Source organism: Hevea brasiliensis, chromosome 13 (assembly GCF_030052815.1).
Source record: "Hevea brasiliensis isolate MT/VB/25A 57/8 chromosome 13, ASM3005281v1, whole genome shotgun sequence".
Lineage (NCBI taxonomy): Eukaryota > Viridiplantae > Streptophyta > Magnoliopsida > Malpighiales > Euphorbiaceae > Hevea > Hevea brasiliensis.
Window position 1 is genome coordinate 11,151,890 of NC_079505.1, and position 21,937 is coordinate 11,173,826.

At 34.3% G+C, this 21,937-nt stretch overlaps 1 protein-coding gene across 1 annotated transcript; it reads right to left on the reverse strand.

Annotated features, from left to right (window-relative positions):
• Positions 1 to 3,467: 3,467 nt before the first annotated feature.
• LOC110651607 (potassium channel SKOR) lies at positions 3,468 to 21,090 on the reverse strand. Its single transcript, XM_021806981.2, has 13 exons — positions 20,408 to 21,090; positions 19,561 to 19,785; positions 19,413 to 19,476; positions 16,996 to 17,335; positions 15,651 to 15,946; positions 14,263 to 14,343; positions 9,186 to 9,290; positions 8,268 to 8,486; positions 7,819 to 8,007; positions 6,458 to 6,533; positions 6,042 to 6,336; positions 4,468 to 4,589; positions 3,468 to 3,837 (listed from the first exon to the last, which is right to left on the reverse strand). The coding sequence occupies exons 1-13, from the start codon at positions 20,626 to 20,628 to the stop codon at positions 3,599 to 3,601; spliced, it is 2,472 nt and encodes an 823-aa protein (XP_021662673.2). The 5' UTR covers positions 20,629 to 21,090; the 3' UTR covers positions 3,468 to 3,598.
• Positions 21,091 to 21,937: the final 847 nt, after the last annotated feature.

Genomic DNA, 21,937 nt, shown 5'->3' on the forward strand with positions numbered 1-21,937 from the left:
TCAACCATCCGGCTTTAATCCTATGACTAACATCCTCCTCACATCCCCCATCTACTTGAAGGACTGAGCATAGATATTTAAAGTAATTACTTTGAAACAGTACCACTCCATTCAAACTAACTCCTTCCCTATCACCAGTTTGGCCTTCACTGAACTTGCAATGCATGTATTCTGTCTTCGTTCTACTTAACTTAAAACCCTTTGACTCTAGAGTACTTCTCCAAAGTTCTAGCTTCCTATTGACTCCTTCTCGTATCTCATCTATCAGAACAATATCATCCGTAAACATCATGCACCAAGGAATACTCTCTTGTATATGTTTCGTCAGTTCATCTAAAACTAATGTAAAAAGGTAAGGGCTTATGGCTGATCCTTGGTGTAATTCAATTGAGATCGGAAAATCTCTTGTGTCTCCTCCCACTGTGTGCACAATAGTAGTTGCTCCTTTATACATATCTTTCAATACTTGTATGTACCTAATAGATACCCTCTTTTGTTCTAACACATTCCATAAGACCTCTCTTGGAACACTATCATAAGCCTTCTCCAAATCAATAAAAACTATGTGTAGATCTTTCTTCACATCTCTATATTTCTCCATCAAGCTTCTAATGAGAAAGATCGCTTCCATAGTTGAACGACCGAGCATGAAACCAAATTGATTGAGAGAGATAGAAGTATCATGACATAGTCGATGCTCCACAACTCTCTCCCACAACTTCATAGTATGGCTCATGAGTTTAATTCCTCTATAGTTTGAGCAACTCTGTATGTCTCCCTTATTTTTAAAAATAGGTACTAAAATACTCTTCCTCCATTCATCAGGCATTTTCTTTGAGTTTAGAATCTTATTAAATAATTTAGTTAACCATGCCACTCCCATATCTCCCAAATACTTCCACACTTCAATTGGTATTTCATCGGGTCCACAGGCTTTACCCACTTTCATTCTCTTAAGTGCTTTCTTTACTTCTAAAGATTTAATCATTCTAGTATAATTTACATTCTTTTCTATTGTTCTATAATCTATATTCACGCTATTTCCATTTTGACTATTATTAAAAAGATCATTAAAATAATTTCTCCATCTTTCTTTAATGTCCTCATCTTTCACCAACACTTTTCCTTCTTTATCCTTAATGCACCTAACTTGATTGAGATCTTGACATTTCCTTTCTCTACTCCTTGCTAATCTATAAATATCTTTCTCCCCTTCTTTAGTTCCAAGTTTCTCATATAACTTTTCAAAGGCCTGTGCCCTTGCTTGACTAACTGTCTTTTTCGCCTCTTTTTTTGCTATCTTGTACTGTTCATATGCCTCATTATTATCACATTTAGGTAATTTCTTATACCATTCCCTTTTTCTCTTCACTGCCTTTTGTACTTTCTCATTCCACCACCATCTCTCTTTTGAGGGTGGTCCATGTCCTTTAGACTCTCCAAGTACTTTTCTAGCTACTTCTCTAATCTTTGATGCCATCTGTATCCACATATCATTGGCCTCCATATCTAGCTTCCATACTTTGGACTCGAGAAGCTCATTTTTGAACTTCACTTGCTTTACTCTTTTGAACTCCCACCACTTTGTTCGAGCTACACTATTTCTTCTGACCTTACTTGAATTGTTCCTAAACTTGAAATCCAAGACCACCAACCTATGTTGACTTGTTAAAGCCTCTCCTGGAATGACCTTGCAATCCTTGCATAGAGCTCTATTTGTCTTCCTGGTTAAGAGGAAGTTGATTTGGCTTCTATGTTGCCCACTTTTGAAAGTCACTAAATGTGACTCTTTTTATAAAGTAGGTATTTGCTAGTATTAGGTCGTATGCCATAGCAAAATCCAGGATGCTTTTTCCCTCCTCATTTCGACTGCCAAAACCAAAACCTCCATGAACATTCTCATAACCTTGCCTATCAGTTCCTACATGTCCATTCAAATCTCCACCAATGAAAATATTCTCTTCATTCGGTATGCTTTGCATTAAATCATCCATATCTTCCCAAAACCTTTGTTTACTCTCACTGTCTAGTCCTATTTGTGGGGCATAAGCACTAACTATATTTATTGTTTCTCCTTCTAGTACTAGCTTTATTAGTATAATTCTATCTCCTACTCTTTTCACAGCTACTACTGCGTCTTTTAATATTCTGTCTATGATTATACCCACTCCGTTCTTGTTTCTCTCCTTTTCGGTAAACCACAGTTTGTACCCTGAATTACCCACTTCCTTACTTTTCTCTCCTACCCATTTAGTCTCCTGAATGCAAGCAATATTCACCCTTCTCCTTTCCAAGGTATCCACAAGCTCCATTAATTTTCCTGTAAGTGATCCAACATTCCAAGTACCAACCCTAATCCTCCTCCTATCCTGCTCCTTCCTAATTGGTCTCCTTCTATGATATCTTCTATTGTTTTCTATGTCTATCTTGTGTTCTGTTCCACTATTTGTTCTACTATCTGTCCTATGGAGTAACTTCTTTACCCACACCCGTCCATGATGTGGGAACCCTTGCTTACTTAACACCACACTCGGGCGTCGGCATGGCGCGTCGCTTTCAGTGAACGCCCTACACCCTTGCATATTTATCACTACACCCGGGCTCCGATGTAGCGCGTCGTTAGTAGAGGACGCCCCAACGTTTATATCTTTTGAATCCATATCATAGGGTGTGACGAAATTTTTACGCTGGTTGTCATCTACCACAACCCTCCTCCTTCATCCGGGCTTGGGACCGGCTAAGTGCAAACTACTTAGGCGGAGTTAACAATTTAAATAGTATAATAACAAAAAAAATTTAATGAGTAAATATTTAACAAAAATAAAATAAATAAACTAAATAATTTATTTTCAAAATATATAAATTATCCTATTTTTGCCACTTGTATTAAGCTAAAATAATTAATATTTAAATTTTATATTTTAATAAATAAATTAAAACGTCCTCTAAACTTTAATTTTGTCATATATTATCATCATTCCTTTCCTTTTTCAACTTTTACTATTAATAAAAAAATAAAATTATCTTAATAATCCGTAAATTAATTATTATTTCATTTTAATTTTTCTATTATTTCACTTTTGTTCCTCATTTAATTACCTTTAGACCATTAACAAATTACTCAATTAAAAAAAAATAAATAAAGATACTAGAATATAAACACAATTAAACCTTACATATGTTTAAATCTATTTTCCAAAAAAAAGTATTAATGATAATATAATACAAAAACTAAAAAAAAAGTAATTTATTGTTATATTTATATCATACATTTTTTTATTTTCTAAATTTAATTTATGAAGTTTTTGTTTAATTAAATCTAATATAGTTAAAGCATGTATAATTATTGAAATAACACACCCATATCTATAAATATTTTTTAGGTTAATACATAATTTATATTTCAATTTTTAAGTGTGTGGAGTTATAATGAGTAAATTGACTGTGAATATGGTTTCATTCAAAAATTTAAAAAAAAAAATGTTTATATTATAACCTCATCAAAGGCTTATCCAATAATCAAAACAAAGTTGTAATGCAATACATTGGACATACTTGTCAGCCTCCACTGGATTTTAATGGAGGATTATCAATTATGCTATGATTCACTGACCAAAAATAGCTTCTGGTCATCATTAATCATGTTCACGTCAACAATTTTACCACCATTTTCAGACAAAATGCAACTACTCGTGCAATTCAGTTGCTCCATTGCAGCCTTAATGAGCTCTTCCATGGTTTCAGGAACCCACAAAACCACTCCCTGTCTTCTCTTCTCTATTGGATCCCAAGGGTGGAATGGATACACTGTGCATCTCCTTCGTTGCCTTTTAGCTGCTGCTAGAAAATAAGATGTTTTGAGGTATTAGTAGAGAAACCATTTCAAGCATAAAAATCAGACCACCTTTTAGCAAATATATGTTTATAACTGGAATAACGTTTTGTATTTTTGACATTAGGCATGGCCGGCCACTGTCTGGTTTTGGCCTGAAACCGGACTGGTCTAATCCGGGACCGAAACCGGACTGGTCTAATCCGCTTGACAGAAACCATTTTTGAACCAGAACAAAACCAGCCAAAATTTAAATTTAAAAAAATAAATAGAATGTTAGATTTGATCAAAACTAGACCGAACCTGAACCGATCCAGACTGAACCAGAACAACAATACTTGTATATAATCAGGTATAGTCAGGATGATATCATCGGTGATTATTGAAGAACCATTGACTGAGAATTGTTTCTCATTCCTACACTAAATTAGGGGTTTTCTGTTTAAACAATTCCATTTCTTGATAAACTATATGTTGCTATTTTCTTCTTAAGCTTTTATTATGCTTCATAAACTAAATATTGAACTGATTAATGAATAGTCTGGCACCTTTTGGGTGCAACAAACTGTATCGTAGATGTATTCCAGCAATAATTAGGATCAAATGAAAGACAATACATGAAATTACAATAGTACCTTGTTTCTGTCCATGACAATCAGAGAACTCAGAGATCTGAGAAGTTCTTGCAATCTCAAACAACCTAATGAAGTTCTTATTGCCACCTAGACGGGCTTCATCAAGCGGCGTATTCCCCCATCTGTGAACAATGGACAAATTGGTTACAAGAGAAGGAAACCCATACGGTTGAAAAACAGAGAAGTGCAAGTGCATGACTCTGTGCTGATAATATAATATTGCTTTCTTAACTTTATTACAAAGCCATTGCATGCACCTACACTACAATATTGTTTCCTTTGCGATTTTCATTTTTTCTTACAGGCCTTTACTTTAGAAGAATTGTCATAATATTGTGAGTGTCCAAGGAAGCTTAAAAAACAGGGGGGAAAAATTCCTACAAGTGGATAAACTTTGTCAATCCAAAATTCGGATAGATTGCATAATTGATAAGTAAACTTTCAATATGTAATCTGATACAAGAATTTTAGACAGCTCAAATAAACATTTCTATAACCTCTAAAAAATAGAATAAAAAAAATTCACTTATGCAGGTCTGACGAGCAAATTCAAATGCAGTAAGGGCAGAATACACCTCGACCTCCCAATAAAAGGTTCTGCTATCTACTCGTATCTGGATTTTTCTTCCAGTCCACCACAGACCGAGACACAAGCATGTGAGACTCACATGCAAGATAAGTGGGTCCCACAATGCATTTACTCTCTTGGTCCATGGTGGACCATCTACGCAAAAATTGCCACATATCTTACCTTCCATCTATCTTTGATCAGTAAGTTCATTTTCTACTTCATCCTCACAGAAAAATCTTAAAAATGAAAAATGTGGAAAAAATACAGACAAATTAGAATAACGATCATATTGAAAAGAAAAGAAAAACACATGGGAAGTTTTACGTGCTTCTTTGATATGCCTACATCCAAAGAGAGCCACCTGCATTTATCACTATCATTTATCACCATGAAGGATAAATTATAGTGATAAATGCAGGTGGCTCTCTTTGGATGTAGGCATATCAAAGAAGCAAGTAAAACTTCCCATGTGTTTTTCTTTTCTTTTCAATATGATCGTTATTCTATTTATACAGTTGCCCAAGTTCTTCTAAAAGTAGGAATAGGAGAAACTCGATATTACAAAAATATCCCCCATAATCTGCCTTAGGCTACCTCTACTGTACAGTACCCCAGAGGGCAACGATCCTTTCCGTGATTAACATAACCAGAGAAAGATGTTTTACGTGTTTACCCATTTCTTGGAATACCTATTTTTGAATATAAGGTGGTCAATGCAACAATGACCTTGCCAAATTCTTATCCCAGGAAATTGAAAAGGTAATAATGATGATGAAGCATGTACATATATATATATATAGAGAGAGAGAGAGAGAGAGAAAGAGAGAGAGAGAGAGAGAGAGAGAGAGAGATGTGAGTCCTGCCACGTAATAATAATGCTGATCTTCAGGTCCCTAACCACCTCTACATCAATGGTCATAGATTTTTATCATAAGAAACGTTCTGCTAGCAAGGGCAAAATGCTTCCTTTTGAATCAAAAGCCAAATTTAATTTAGATTGTACCTATCCTTTGAGAAAACACTAGCTCCTGCTTCTAGAAGTAACTTTGCCATTGGATACAACCCTTCTGAAGCAGCTATGTGAAGTGGTGTTCTGCTATCAAAATTTTTGGCATTTGGATTCATTCCATTGGCCAAAGCTCTTTTCAAGAGACCCAAATCCCTTCTTGCAACTGTCATACAGAGAAAATCAGCAGCGTCGTCAATTTCCAGTGTTGCCCCGGCTCTAACTAGTGCAGATCCTACTTCATCATGCCCACCCTTGACAGCTTCAAGCAAGGGAGTGTTTCCAAACTTATCTGACAAGCAGAAATTAAATAAAATTTGTCAATAGCTTTGTTTATGAGAAAAGATTTCAACAGAGAGCATGTGGATAATCCAAGAAGATCCAAGCAGTAACAAATCATATATGAAGATTACCTGAAATGTTGACATCCACTCCTTGCTCAATAAGGAAAAGTGTTATATCTTCATATCCTTTAGTAGCAGCAATGTGCTGTAGAAAGTGAAATGATTTTAGGCATGCTATACAAGAATTAATTTTATATCTTGTAGGGGGGAAATTCTAAAGCAGCTAAACCCAATCTGGGGAAACTGCAATGACATTGAGCTTTAGATTAATTACTTAGTGTTCTAACAATTTATTGCCATGATGTTATTTTATCCACACATCAATATTCTTTGCATCACAACACATAAGAGCTCTCAGCTCCACCTGAAAATAAAGATCAGATCTAACAAAATTCGTCTCTGGCAAACTTCAAAGGTTAAACTTGCTAATTTACAATTACAAATGATCGTTGAGCTCTATATCATATCATTATAATTCAAGAAAGTCAAAAGAAAGGATTCTGTTGGATTTTTTCTGGCTCCACAGACGGTCACAAATTGGCTTACAAAGAAGTAGAAATAAAAAGGATAAAAAAGGTATGGGGACAATTAGAAAAGCAAGTACATAAAAGAGACGCCGTTATGAAGAGCACGAGAAGAAAACGAAGAATTTCCTCTGTTGCTATTCAATATATATATATATATATATATATATATATATATATATATATAGTTTTGTTTTGTTTTGTTTTGAATCTGGAGTTTTTTTTTTTTTTTTTTTTTAAATATGGAGTTCATGTAAAGTGAAACTTTTCAACATTACAAGACTTAGAACTCCTATTCTACAGTAAGATTATTTTTTCATAGGCTGCAATTTATTAGCTACCATAAATATATAAAAATAGTATTTTATACACATTTCAGTTGTCTTTAGTATGGAACATATGCATCTAACTTAGATGAAGCATGCAAGTATTCTATACTCGTTAACATGGGCTTATGGATGTAGAAATTTGAGAAAGATTATCGAGTAGAAATTTCTACATTAATTCTCCAAGGCAGTATATTCAGACCTGTCAGAAAAGGAATACTCATGCTATCCTGCCGGTTGACTTAGTTGACTGTTTAATTTCCCTGGATTACTTCATAGGCCATTTACATTTTCACTTAAATTGTATATGCTGTAATTGTTCTCTTATCATTAAACACTGAAGATGAATATGATTATGATGTGAAATTCCTTTTAGACAGGAAGTTTAGATGTGCTGGTTATGCATTGACAGTGGGGCTCTTTTGGCCATAGAGAATCATTAAATGGGTATTCATATCTTTATACAAGACTTCAATACTTTACCAGTTATAGTCCCTCTCTTCTTTAAGTATTCTTTCCTTAAATTTAGTTGAGCTTGGTTTTGTAGGACACTAATGATTAGCTTAGCTAAAAATCATACCAGAGGTGATCTTCCATCATAATCTGTCTTATTAGGATCTGCTCCAGCTCCAATCAAACGTTTCAACCGATAAAAATCTCCATCATATGCAGCCCAGTTCAACCTTGTAGCAAGAACTGATTCAGACTTTTCAATGTAAAGGGTGATATCCGACTCCAATAAGTCATTCCGTAGATTGGAGTCCTTTCCCTGTCAGTTGAAAGGTTGGCAAAATGAAGACTTATCCAGTCCATAATTTATAGCCAGAGAGTATGATTACTAAGTGTTTATTTAACTCTGCGCCCCCCACCCTACCTCCTTTTCCCCCTTTCTCTCTCTTCCAATAAAGAGAGATGGTGGTCCATCAGCTAAAAGACAAAAAGTAGGCATGCTCACTAATTATAAACAACCATTTTTACGTACTGATTGCCAAAAGGATGCAGGAGATAATGCTATCAAGAGAAAGTTACCTCAAGGAGGTTGTTCAAGATAATTCGTCCATCAAAGAAGTATATCTCAAGGATCTCTGTAAATGATTGCTTATCAAGTCGCAAGACCCTGCAAAGTTCCCTAGCTCGAACTGTATATGGCTGAGGAGTGTTGCAAAGAAAAGAAATTTCACCAAATGAACTATATGTTTGCAGACACATGGGAACAGTTTCATCATTTCCTCCTTTTCCCACTTCCTCCTGGACAAACAATCAAGCATATGTGGATGCCAAATACACGCACATACGCATACATGATCAGTGCAAACATATAAAGCATAATAAACATAAAAGCATATTATGAAAAATATTAAAGATGCAAAAGCCTTCCAAAATAAGTCAAGATGTAGCAAACAAATCTATGAAATATGTATAGTTCTTTACTCCTCAAATAATTTTGCAGCAGTTTGATTATCATTAAATCATTCAGAAAAATCTGTTTGATTATATTTTCTCAATCCTTATGATTATTTCCAATGGCCTATATTATCAAAGAATTTGGTACAACATATTTGCTAGTATGAAGCATGGAAGGTCAAATGCATTCGAAAAAAAAAAAGGTCATATTAACTCACACAGACACTAAGAAATTAAATGCCAATATGCCATACATTCAACAGCTTACTAATTATAATTTATTCAGGTTAGAATTTAATTACTTATTGTAGGCATAATTAAATTATAAGCTGAATACCATGGAGTATGGACAGTCAAATGAGATTACAAAATTCATTTTTAAGAAAATATAGTAACAGAAAAGATGAATGCCATTCAATCCAAATTAAAGGCACACTTTATATCTACATTAAAATGAATTAGTTAAGGAAAGTAGAATACATTGATTATGCTTTGAAACATACCACTGCAGCATAAATATAAGGCTAGAAGATGAACTATTACCATGACCAATTCACCATGACAGACAAAATAAAGTTGATCCACCACATGGCCCTGTTCTATAATCACTTCTCCTGGGAGAAAAAATTCCTCATGCACCTTTATTGCCTGGTAAACCAGAAGAATAGTCAATAGACGAAAAACTTTTTCCAACACTTGCACAGAGGGCACTCTTTTAACATCATGTCATCAATTCCCAATATAAATTGAAGATGATGAATTAAAGTGTCAAAGATAATGGTAGCAATGAACTTGAAGAAAGGAGATGTTATAGATGCATATTTGTGGGCAAGACTTGATCCACAAGAGAATCCAATCAATGGTGAGAAGAATGGCAATAAATAAATTAGCATCAAAAGTGGCTTCAGCAGCAACAACTAATTAGCAGAAATAAATATCCTAATTAAGATATTACTCTAATTGTCATTATCTTATATTATGACCTTAAATGTTGATTTCCAATAATAGAGAATTCCATATGAAATCACGTAATAATCTCTTTATAAGAAAATTAGATTATGAATAAAATATCAAGCAAAATTATCTCAATTGTTCTATGAGGTTTGAGACTCTTTCTTAATGAGTCTTAAGGTTTTGGGCTCTCTCTGAAAAGTCCTACTTTTATGTCACCATAGGTCCATCAAGAAACTCCGCCTAAGCAGTTTGCGCTTAGCCGGTCCCAAGCCCGGATAAAGGAGGAGGGTTGCGGTAGGTGACAACCAGCGTAAAAATTTCGTCACACCCTATGATATGGATTCAAATGATATAAACGTTGGGGCGTCTTCTACTAACGATGCTCTACATCGGAGCCCGGGTGTAGTGAGAAATGTGGAAGGGTGTAGGGCGTTCACCGAAAGCGACGCGCCATGCCGGCGCCCGGGTGTGGTGTTAAGTGAGCAAGGGTTCCCACATCATGGACGGGTGTGGGTAAAGAAGTTAGTCCATAGGACAGATAGTAGAATAAATAGTAGAACAGAACACAAGATAGACATAGAAAAAATTAGAAGATATCATAGAAGGAGATCAATTGGGAAAGAGCAGGATAGGAGGAGGATCAGGGTTAGTACTTGGAATGTTGGATCACTTACAGGAAAATTAATGGAGCTTGTGGATACCTTAGAAAGGAGAAGGGTGAATATTGCTTGCATTCAGGAGACTAAATGGGTAGGAGAGAAAAGTAAGGAAGTGGGTAATTCAGGGTACAAACTGTGGTTTACCGGAAATGAGAGAAACAAGAACGGAGTGGGCATAATCATAGACAGGACATTGAAAGACGCAGTAATAGCTGTGAAAAGAGTAGGAGACAGAATTATATTAGTAAAGCTAGTACTAGAAGGAGAAACAATAAATATAGTTAGTGCTTATGCCCCACAAATAGGACTAGACAATAAGAGTAAACAAAGGTTTTGGGAAGATATGGATGATTTAATGCAAAGCATACCGAATGAAGAGAATATTTTCATTGGTGGAGATTTGAATGGGCATGTAGGAAGTGATAGACAAGGTTATGAGAATGTTCACGGAGGTTTTGGTTTTGGCAGTCGAAATGAGGAGGGAAAAAGCATCATGAATTTTGCTATAGCATACGACCTAATACTAGCAAATACCTACTTTATAAAAAGAAAGTCACATTTAGTGACTTTCAAAAGTGGGCAACATAGAAGCCAAATCGACTTCCTCTTAACTAGGAAGACAAATAGAGCTCTATGCAAGGATTGCAAGGTCATTCCAGGAGAGGCTTTAACAAGTCAACATCGGTTGGTGGTCTTAGATGTCAAGTTTAGGAACAATTCAAGTAAGGTCAGAAGAAATAGTGTAGCTCGAACAAAGTGGTGGGAGTTCAAAGGAGTAAAGCAAGGGAAGTTCAAAAATGAGCTTCTCGAGTCCGAAGTATGGAAGCTGGATATGGAGGCTAATGATATGTGGATACAGATGGCATCAAAGATTAGACAAGTAGCTAGAAAAGTACTTGGAGAGTCTAAAGGACAGGGACCACCCTCAAAAGAGAGATGGTGGTGGAATGAGGAAGTACAAAAGGCAGTGAAGAGAAAAAGGGAATGGTATAAGAAATTACCTAAATGTTATAATAATGAGGCATATGAACAATACAAGATAGCAAAGAAAGAGGCAAAAAAGGCAGTTAGTCAAGCAAGAGCACAGGCCTTTGAAAAGTTATATGAGAAACTTGGAACTAAAGAAGGGGAGAAAGATATTTATAGATTAGCAAGGAGGAGAGAAAGGAAATGTCAAGATCTCAATCAAGTTAGGTGCATTAAGGATAAAGAAGGAAAAGTGTTGGTGAAAGATGAGGACATTAAAGAAAGATGGAGAAATTATTTTAATGATCTCTTTAATAATAGTCAAAATGGTCATAGCGTGAATATAGATTATAGAACAACAGAAAAGAATGCGAATTATACTAGAAGGATTATATCTTTAGAAGTAAAGGAAGCACTTAAGAGAATGAAAGTGGGTAAAGCCTATGGACCCGATGAAATACCAATTGAAGTGTGGAAGTATTTGGGAGATATGGGAGTGGCATGGTTAACTACATTATTTAATAAGATTCTAAACTCAAAGAAAATGCCTGATGAATGGAGGAAGAGTATTTTAATACCTATTTTTAAAAATAAGAGAGACATACAAAGTTGCTCAAACTATAGGGGAATTAAACTCATGAGCCATACTATGAAGTTGTGGGAGAGAGTTGTGGAGCATCGACTACGTCATGATACTTCTATCTCTCTCAATCAATTTGGTTTCATGCCCGGTTGTTCAACTATGGAAGCGATCTTTCTCATTAGAAGCTTGATGGAGAAATATAGAGATGTAAAGAAAGATCTACACATGGTTTTTATTGATTTGGAGAAGGCTTATGATAGTGTTCCAAGAGAGGTATTATGGAATGTGTTAGAACAAAAGAGGGTATCTATTAGGTACATACAAGTATTGAAAGATATGTATGAAGGAGCAACTACTATTGTGCGCACAGTGGGAGGGGACACAAGAGATTTTCCGATCTCAATTGGATTACATCAAGGATCAGCCATAAGCCCTTACCTTTTTACATTAGTTTTAGATGAACTGAAGAAACATATACAAGAGAGTATTCCTTGGTGCATGATGTTTGCAGATGATATTGTTCTGATAGATGAGACACAAGAATGAGTCAATAGAAAGCTAGAACTTTGGAGAAGTAGTCTAGAGTCAAAGGGTTTTAAGTTAAGTAGAACGAAGACAGAATACATGCATTGCAAGTTCAGTGAAGGCCAAACTAGTGATAGGGAAGGAGTTAGTTTGAATGGAGTGATGCTGCCCCAAAATAATCACTTTAAATATCTAGGCTCAGTCCTTCAAGTAGATGGGGGATGTGAGGAGGATGTTAGTCATAGGATTAAAGCCGGATGGTTGAAGTGGAGAAGTGCCACGGGAGTTTTATCTGATCGTAAGATTCCCAATAAATTGAAAGGAAAATTTTACCGTACAGCCATACGACCGGCTATGTTATATGGTAGTGAGTGTTGGGCACTGAAAGAGTCGTATGCATCTAAGATAAGAGTTGCAGAGATGAGAATGTTAAAGTGGATGAGTGGCCATACTAGACTAGATAAAGTCCGTAATGAGAGTATTAGAGAAAAGGTAGAAGTGGTGCCAATTGAAGATAAGTTGAGAGAAGGGAGATTGAGGTGGTTTGGTCATGTAAAGCGTAGACATACGGAGGCTCCAGTTAGACAAGTAGAGCACATTAGGTTAGAGGATAGAAAGAAAAAAAGGGGTAGACCTAAATTGACTTGGAGTAGAGTAGTACAACATGACCTAGAAGCATTACACATTTCTGAGGATTTAACCCAAAATCGTTCAGAGTGGAGAAAGCGAATCCATATAGCCGACCCCAAATTTTTGGGATAAAGGCTTAGTTGAGTTGAGTTGAGTATAGGTCCATCAAGAGGGAGAAACCACAAAAATGGAAAGGCTGCAGGTTCTGAAGAAGACTTCGTAGTTCATCGCCGCGTGACTCAATCCTTGACTCGTGAATATAATTGGAGATTGTTAAGAAGGCATGTTTTTGTAGTATTAAGATAATGAAAGGAATTGTAACAGGAGAAAGATACTTAAAACATTAGTTCTTCATGTCAAAAATATGAAATGTTTACCGAAAGAAATGTTTTTGTAGTATTAAGATAATGAAAGGAATTGTAACAGGAGAAAGATACTTAAAACAGTAGTTAAAGATAGTTAAAACAGTAGTTCTTCATGTGAAAAATATGAAATATGTACCAAAAGAATCAAGTTCACCTGTACATGTGCAAATATCTGTAAGTGTCATACTGTGCTGTAACCACAAATGTGTTTGGACTTCAGAGAAATTAAACAAGTGAAACTGAAGTCGCTTAGAAGCAATAATGTTGTTAAAGAAAAGTTCTGCCATATGACATAAACTAGAGGTGGTCAAAAACATTGTTAATTGGTGAAGTGGAAGATGGATTGAAGCCTTCAAGTTCACAAAAAAAGTATTGATGAACCAATAGGTTATTGCATAATGCCCGTAATCAATACCACATTTTAGATTTGCCAATACTCTAAGCTTTATCAAGAACACATTTTTCCACAAATATTTAAAAACCACATCACAATTATATAATGCACATTACAAATTTATAATACCCTTAATGTCTTCAATTGGATGTTTCTGGAATTTAAAGTAGAGGATAAAAACTCCCCCGATTGTTTTCTAGAAGGCAGAGGTTTTCATGCACCCTATGCTATGATCTTTTAATAAAATCAATCTAGATAAGTATTTATTCAAAGTTAAATATGAACTAAATACATTTTAGTTAAATATTAGGAGAGAAACCATTTAGTTAGTACCATGATGATGGATGAAGTATAAAAATAAAATTTTCCAACCAACATGGATACTAAATCTGATGACCATTCAGACCTTTAAAATAAATACTCACAATTGATAGCTGATCAAGTCTCATATGCAAATTTTCCTCTAGAAACCAAGCAACACAAAGAGCAAAGCTTAAACATTTGAAATTAAAAATCTTTTTGCACATCTAATGAAATGGCTTACAATCTGTGTAATGAAACCCAAAGAGCACCCGTTGAAAAGAGGAACTTCTTTAATATATGGTTCATACAACTTCTGTGAGATCTGCAAAGAAAATTTAAGTTTTATTAGACGGCAACCAAATATTATCTCCATAATGAAGTAGGAAACGTCAACTAATCGAAAGAATAAAACAGGATGTACCAATTAAAGAGGAAAGAAATTACTGCAGGCTGATGAATACAGTACACCAATCCAACCATCTAAAAAGTCACTGTATGAATTATTTATTTTTGCATCGATTGAATTATGGCTATATCATGGATCATCTTCCTATAAAGTACCTCATCAGTTCAATACTAATAAAACTGAGGAATTTCTAAGTGTTTTGTGGTGGATCACTGCTTGACAAAAAAAAAGTAAGAAAGGTCACAGTACAATTGATACAAAATGCAGCAAAGAATTAAGAAGAATAAGTTGACAACAAAGCAGAGGAAACAGAGTAAGTAAATGACATTCATGCCTTCATCCTAAAAGTAAATAGTCAAATTTTAAGAGTAAAAATCCCAGATAATAAGTTTATGCTGGTATTTATAGACTACTGGAACTATTCCTAGTTCAACAAAAATATTTACCACTCCACTTTTCCTAAATGCTTAAAACCCTATTTTACCACATCATTCTCCTCTAGTTAGAGAAAACTTGACCTCATGCTTTATAATACCTTAAAGCACACACAAACATGAAATATTGGAAGTTGGAACAAACTTGACTTTGTCTTCAGGAGAAGAGGATAATACCACACAACTTCCAATTTAGATGGAGATATATTGGGGTTCATGAAATCAATAACTGGAATAAATCACACATCATTCTCATAATTAACTTCGACTAATTCATATTGAATGCTATACTTGACTTGCTCTTTGTTCCTTTCTCCTGTACATACTCAAAGATTTTTCTTTTTTTTTTCTTTTTGAGAATGGCTTCCTCAAGTTTACCGAGCTCATTATTGCATCTCTACAATTTAAAGCCACACTTACAAAATTTAGATGTCAAGATGACCAATTCTTTAGAAAAAAAATTGACATTAAGGAATGGAGATAAGAGAGTTTGCACAGATAGAGGAAAGCATCAAGGCAAAACAGGGACCAGATTAGAAGTCCTGGGCTCTTGAAAAATGGCTAATTCAACATGTTATTACTAAAGACAGTGACCAATAACTTCCACAATGTCCCTTTCGCTCCCTCAAATATAGATAAGTTTGTCTGGCAAAACATTAAAGGATTTGCTAACATAAAATACAGAGCAACTCAATGCAGAAAAGAACAAGAAACAATAATGCAGTCTCAAGTTCTACACAACAATTTCTCTCTGCTTGGAAACTGAGGTACATTAGGCATTATCAATACCTTTGCGCGTATAGAAGCTGGAATATCCTGAAGAACAGCAGCTTCAGTATAGCTGCGATCAAATTGCAATCTCAGATGGCCCTTGATCTCATTGCTTATGCCCTTTCCAAGATTGTTTCTATTCATATATTTGATGAGTTCAGCCATTTTATCTCTAAACTTTTCAGTCTTTGATCCTTTTACAATTAATGCAGTCATGTTACCAAGCAGATAAGCACCAAGAATCATGTCAAAAGATACATAAATCATGACAAATATCATTTCCCTGACATTGACTGCATGTATTTCTCCATAGCCTGCAGCAGAAAGCACACAATTATTACACCTAGGATCATTGACAATAGCCCAGTCTCATATTACAATGGAACAGTCATAATCACCATTTCATAAATAGCATTCAATAATAATGTCAGTGAAAAACATTAGATGCCACAGAACACAATAAAGCAGAAATTATTTGTAAATCGCAACAAAAAACACAAGAAAATACATTGGTTTTTGCACAGTGGACAGATTATAAATCAGACTAAACCTGAAGTTGTTTATAAGTTAGAGGGAAAAAAAAAAGGAAAAAAGAAAAAAAGGGACAAATAAACCTCTAAACCTAAGAAAACGTGTGCTTGACACCAAAATTATAAAAGAGTATTGTGCAACAAAGGAAGTTTGGTCAAATGAAAATTGAACCATTTATTTTAGTAAGATGGATTTGCAAACTTGAGAATCTTAAATTCAATGTGTGTTTCCAATAATACTGTTTGTAGTAAGCAGCGCAATCTAATAAACAATAAACTAATTTGCTTATCATTTTCGGTAAGTCAATGAAATTCATTGACCTTTGTTTACAACTTTTGAGCTTTCAATAGGCACCATCTTATATTGAACAATCCAAAGAAAACATGAAGAAAATACTTGAAAATGAATGTTAGAAATTCAATGCATATTGCTATTTGTTAATTACTTGTCTCTATGTGAAAAATCAACAAAATAAGATTCATGGTTCAGAATGCATGACCGTATATATTATAAGACATCATAAAAAGGGTGACCCAGTGCACGAAGTATCGCACACTTGTGGGCTCTGGGGAGGGTTGATGTACACAGCCTTACCTCTGCTGTGCAAAGAGATTGTTTTTGTGTCTCAAACCCATGACCTCCAGGTCACAAGCGGAATAACTTTACCATTACACCATAACCACCCTCATATTATAAGATACCATAGTGTTGGATAATTTCATTCAAGAGATAAATAAAAATGAAAGTCAAGAAATGAAAGTGATCATTGTTTGACCATTCATTGTGAGTTCTACTAGACAGCAACAAATGAAACTGAACCAGTAAAATTTACCAACAGTTGCCATGGTAACAATGGCAAAATAGAGCGATGTTATATAAAGCTTCCAAAGATCAACGTCTCTGAAGTGTGAATAGTGATAGTCACCCATCTGTAGACTTCCTATCCATGTGTAACCTTCCTCAGAGGGAGGCAAGGTAGTAGCAAGATAGTAAAATATGCAGGCAGCTGTATGTGTGCAATATAGTTCAACAACAAGAAGTTTCACAATTCTCGTAAAAAGGTAATTGATCCTGATATCTTTCTCCAACCTCCCAAAAAACTCTGTCACTCTGCGGGCCCGGCTTAGCCTAATCCATAACATGTACCTAGCTGCCTCTTTTTTCCCACAAGCCTGATTAATGCAGATAGCTTCAGATCCACAGAAAAGTGCTAAGCTTGCAGATTATACTCAATAAAAATTAACTGTCATAAAAGAAGTAAAGGTGAAATTTAAAGTAATTCATAACATATAAACATTGAATTGAGATGCCTTCCAACTTGTTATTTAGCAAATGATCACAAAACCCATTCAAAGGGAAAACAATGCAGGCTATCTAGTTAAAAATTAGAAGATAATAACAGACTATTTAAATGTTTAGATTTCCTATGCATCTTCTTGTAAAAAGTGATAATCAAATAAATGTTTTTTAATAAAAAAAAATGCATCATAGGACTAGGGCTGAGCAAAATTCGGTTCAAACCAAAAAATCGAACCAAACCAAGTCAATTCGGTTCAATCGGTTCGGTTTTAAAATTCAATCGGTTCGGTTCGGTTTTACATTATAAAAATTTTGGTTATTTATGTTCGGTTCGGTTTTGAAAAGAAAAAAATCGGTTAAACCGAACCGAATAGTAATTTATATATTCAAATCGAACCAAATCGAACCGAATCGATTTTTGAATTGATTTATTTTTATGAGAAATTTATGAATTATATTTAATTTTATATATATTAATTGTTTAATTTTATTGATTAATGGTTATTAAGTTCAAACCAAAGTCAAAATTAGACCAAATAACTTAAAAATCAAGTATAAATTAAAAAATAATCAAAAATCAAAACCAATCAGTTTAAACAGAACCGAACCGAACCGAAATAGAGCGGTTAGGTTCGATTCGGTTTTCACCCATTTCGGTTCGATTTAATTTCTAAAATTTAAAATTTGGTTTTTATAATTTAATTCGGTTCGTTCGGTTCGAACCGAATGCTCGCCCCTACATAGGACTCATCAATCACGATCACGTAGCATGTATTGTCCCCAAAGAACTATTTCTTTTAAATCTTTCTTTGATAGTCTAACTGGTTAGTTAGGAGTGCAATAATTCAAATTCTCATTTCCTGTTGTCTGCATGTTCAAAAACATTTTCATATGTATGTCCCTATTTCAAGGTCCCATAGTGCAAAGCTATAAATCGACATGAGTGCTTCAGTGGGCAGGTAATCGCCAATTAAAAATTTGATGCTGAAGGACTACCAATAGTCCCAAAACCACAAGTTTGTGAATAGTTAATAATTTGATTCATTCAATAAATTCTCTACTCTCTAGCACTTCCCTCAGGTGTAGGCCCAAGCATTCCTTCTTAAGTTTTATGACCACAAGAAAATTTTGGGAAAGATAGAAGACCATGGCTGCAATTTCCCCTTTATATTTCTAATGATTTATCCCCTACCTTTCCCTTATCTGGCCTTTACCTTCTAACCAATAAGGAGAAAGCATTTTATTCTCCCTCCCCTTGTTTTTCCTTTTATGCTTTATCCAAACAACTACAGAGGAGGATAACCTTCTTGAAGTCACTTCCCTTTGCCACTCATCCTCTCTACCTCCCCTCTTTTGCTTCCTCCCTTCATCTTTCCTTCAAAATAACGAATTAGGAGAAAAAAAATTTAAATTCAACTTTATTCTATTTGATCCCATTTTCATGCATGGAAATCTATTAAGTGCTAGAACCCATTTCTTGTGGAGATACAAAAGAAGGATTCTGCAAGAATTAGAAAATAAAACCAAAATCAGCAAGAACTAATTCATTTATCATAAAATAATGGGGTACAGTTGAAATGTCAAAAACTTATATTTACAACAATTATCTCCCATCATATAGGGTAATATAGTCAACCATGCACTTCCAATTCAGTTTTCATTTAATATAGTCAACCATGCACTTCCATTTCAGCTTTCATTTATTCCAAATAATACACTTCAATTGAATTCCATCATTTTAAAACTTATTAGGAAAATGTAAATTGGATTAAACTTTATTAATAGAACTTCTAACCCATTACTTATATTCCAAATTGGTTAATAAAAGATCAACTAAACTTGAAAATTGATTTAAAATCATGGATGAGAATGCAACTTGCAATCATTTGCTTTATTCTCCAACAACAAAATACTAAGAAGAGGAAGGGGGAGGTAAAATTATAAAATCACCTTGTAGATAGCATCCCAGGGAAGACAACCCAAAAGATCAATCAAAAACCGAGATTTCAAATACCTGAAATACAGAAAATAGCGATAATTCTGCTTCAGAAGAGACCTAGAACAAAACAATTAAAAAGGAAAAAAGAAAATAGCGAACCTAATGGCAATGAGATTTCGATTGTAGACCAAGCGACGGGACTGAGTGTCGCGATAGGCAACAAAGAAACGAACGACAATGTCAATGAGAAAAGCTATCTGACCAGCAATGTCGAGAAGGAAAAGGTTCTCTGGGAGACCTCTGAAGAATCCAAACTCCAAAGGAGTGAAGAAAGATGAATAAATCGCCCATATGAGTATGAAATGCGTCCATACCGTGTACCACCTGCAAATGCAACATCATTAACCCAGTTCCCTTTATATACCCAAAACCCACCTACTGTAATTTTCTCAATCTCTTCTCTTCGCGCCATAACCATCACCCGTCCCTTGGCAGGTACAGGCTAATTTACACAGTAATAATAAATTATAACTTTTTTTTTTTCTCAATTTGAGCAATTTAATCTTAAAATTTTATTTTATTAATAAAATAATCTCTATAACATAATTTTATTTTTTAATATAAGAATTTGAAAATATAGATTTTATATTGTTAAAATATAAACCTTAATATTCCTAAATTAATTTCCTTAGCATTTGCTATGCTTAAATATTTAAATTTTGATTTAATTAAATAATAAAATAAACATTTTTAACTTGTATTCTTTTAGTTAAAATTAAATTAAAAAATATCTTTTTAATAACAATTCAAATATATATATATATATATATATATATATATATAATTTTTAATTATTGTAAAGATATTTTCAGATTAATTTTTGGCACATCAAGATTAATGACCTTTTCAGATAATAGTACTGAAAAATAGTATTGAATTGAAGTGATGGAGAGGATGATAAGAAACCCAGAAATGAATGATGTTAATAAGGCCAAAAGCAGGTTACCAGTGATCAGGGCGAATGATAAAGCCATGGTGAGAAGCTGAAGGTGCTGTGGTGCTGCTTCCAACAATATCTCCTCCATTTCCTCTAAGCGGCTCGTTTATCATAAGCAATCCAAGAAGCCTTTTCCATTGCGGCTTATTGTTGCTTTTCTCCTCCACAAACTCTTCCTCTTCCGATTCACTGTCTTTTCTCTCTCGCTGCCTCTGCATCATCATCATCATCTCTCTCAAGTCTCAACCAACAGTAGATTTGCACAGTGAACAATAATGCAAGTTTGAGAGTAGTATTAAGAAAGAAACTGAAGCATTAGAGTCTTTTTGACAATGGATTTGATGGGAAAGGGTGATTTTCATCTTTTGGTTCATATTCCCTTTCTTTTTTTTTCTTGACAACTAAGTTTTGGAATTTTTCTACTGTATCAAATATTTTGGCTGGCAAGGAGAATCTCTCTGTCTGCCTGTCCATGTAACAGTGTTATGGCAACCATGAGAAGCTGAAAAGGCACTAATAAGTAGACCAGCCATGGTCCGAGCCGGCCTGATTCCTAGAAATGAGGACTCAGGAGGCGAGCCGAACACTCTTTGGAGAAGACATTGTTAAAAACAAACAATTCTGTCATTGCCAAGCCACATTAGTCCGTTTGTAAAGAAATGGTTCTTTTTATAAAAAAATAGAATATGATCCAAATCTCTCTCAAGATATAATAGAATATGAGAAAAATTTCCACCCAGAAACAGTGTTTTCATCATGATTTGATGGAAAGATAAGCTTTGGATGCAAATGTCAATTTCAAATGAATTAGGAACTATCAAAATAATTGCTCATGTGAATATTATTATCACAAGGGAGAAAGGGGAGGATGGTTAATATCTTATTCTCTTTTCTTCAAATGATAAAAATTATCATTGGACAAGGTAAATGGATCAGAGAGAGGAGCTCTGCCTTCTCTATAAAAACCTCTTATTTTCCCCCGTTTTTTCTCATTTTTTTTTCCTCTTTTGATCTTTTATTTGTATTTTTATGGTGGTAATATTTTTCTTCTTTTTTTTGTTATCTTTTTTTTTTTTTATAAATTCCATATACATGTTACTCAACAAGGTGCAAATCTTTTCGTTCAATACAATATTTATATCTAGAAGTTATCTAGTGGATCTTGTAAAAAAAACTATAGAATAAAACAGTGAACAGTGCAGTCCACTGTTTGGCCAATTTAAATACTCTGTTGACACTATTAAGAGGGTATTTGATTTATCTGTTGGGTGCAGCTGATAAATACACAAACAAGTAAATTATAATGTTTGGCAAGCTTAAAAAAATAGAGCTGACAGCTGATGGGCAACTGATATGATACCCATCAGCTGCAGTTTGTATCAGCTCTATTTTTAGAGCTATTTCTCATTAGCTGATAGCTGATTTGATTTTATTTTTTATTTTGATTATATTATCCTTTTTTATTTAACTTGAAAACTAATATTATTAATATTTTTATTTTTTTATTTATAATTTTAATATTTTAATTAACGTATTTCA

Bases quoted from the DNA above. Each gene is read 5' to 3' on its own strand.
- LOC110651607 (XM_021806981.2), bottom strand. From the start codon at position 20,628: ATGATGATGATGATGCAGAGGCAGCGAGAGAGAAAAGACAGTGAATCG. The intron at 15,947-16,995 runs GTAAATTTTACT...TTTCTGCTGCAG, and splicing joins TGTTACCATGGCAACTGTTG to GCTATGGAGAAATACATGCA. The intron at 8,008-8,267 runs GTAACTTTCTCT...TTCAACTGACAG, and splicing joins TCTTGAACAACCTCCTTGAG to GGAAAGGACTCCAATCTACG.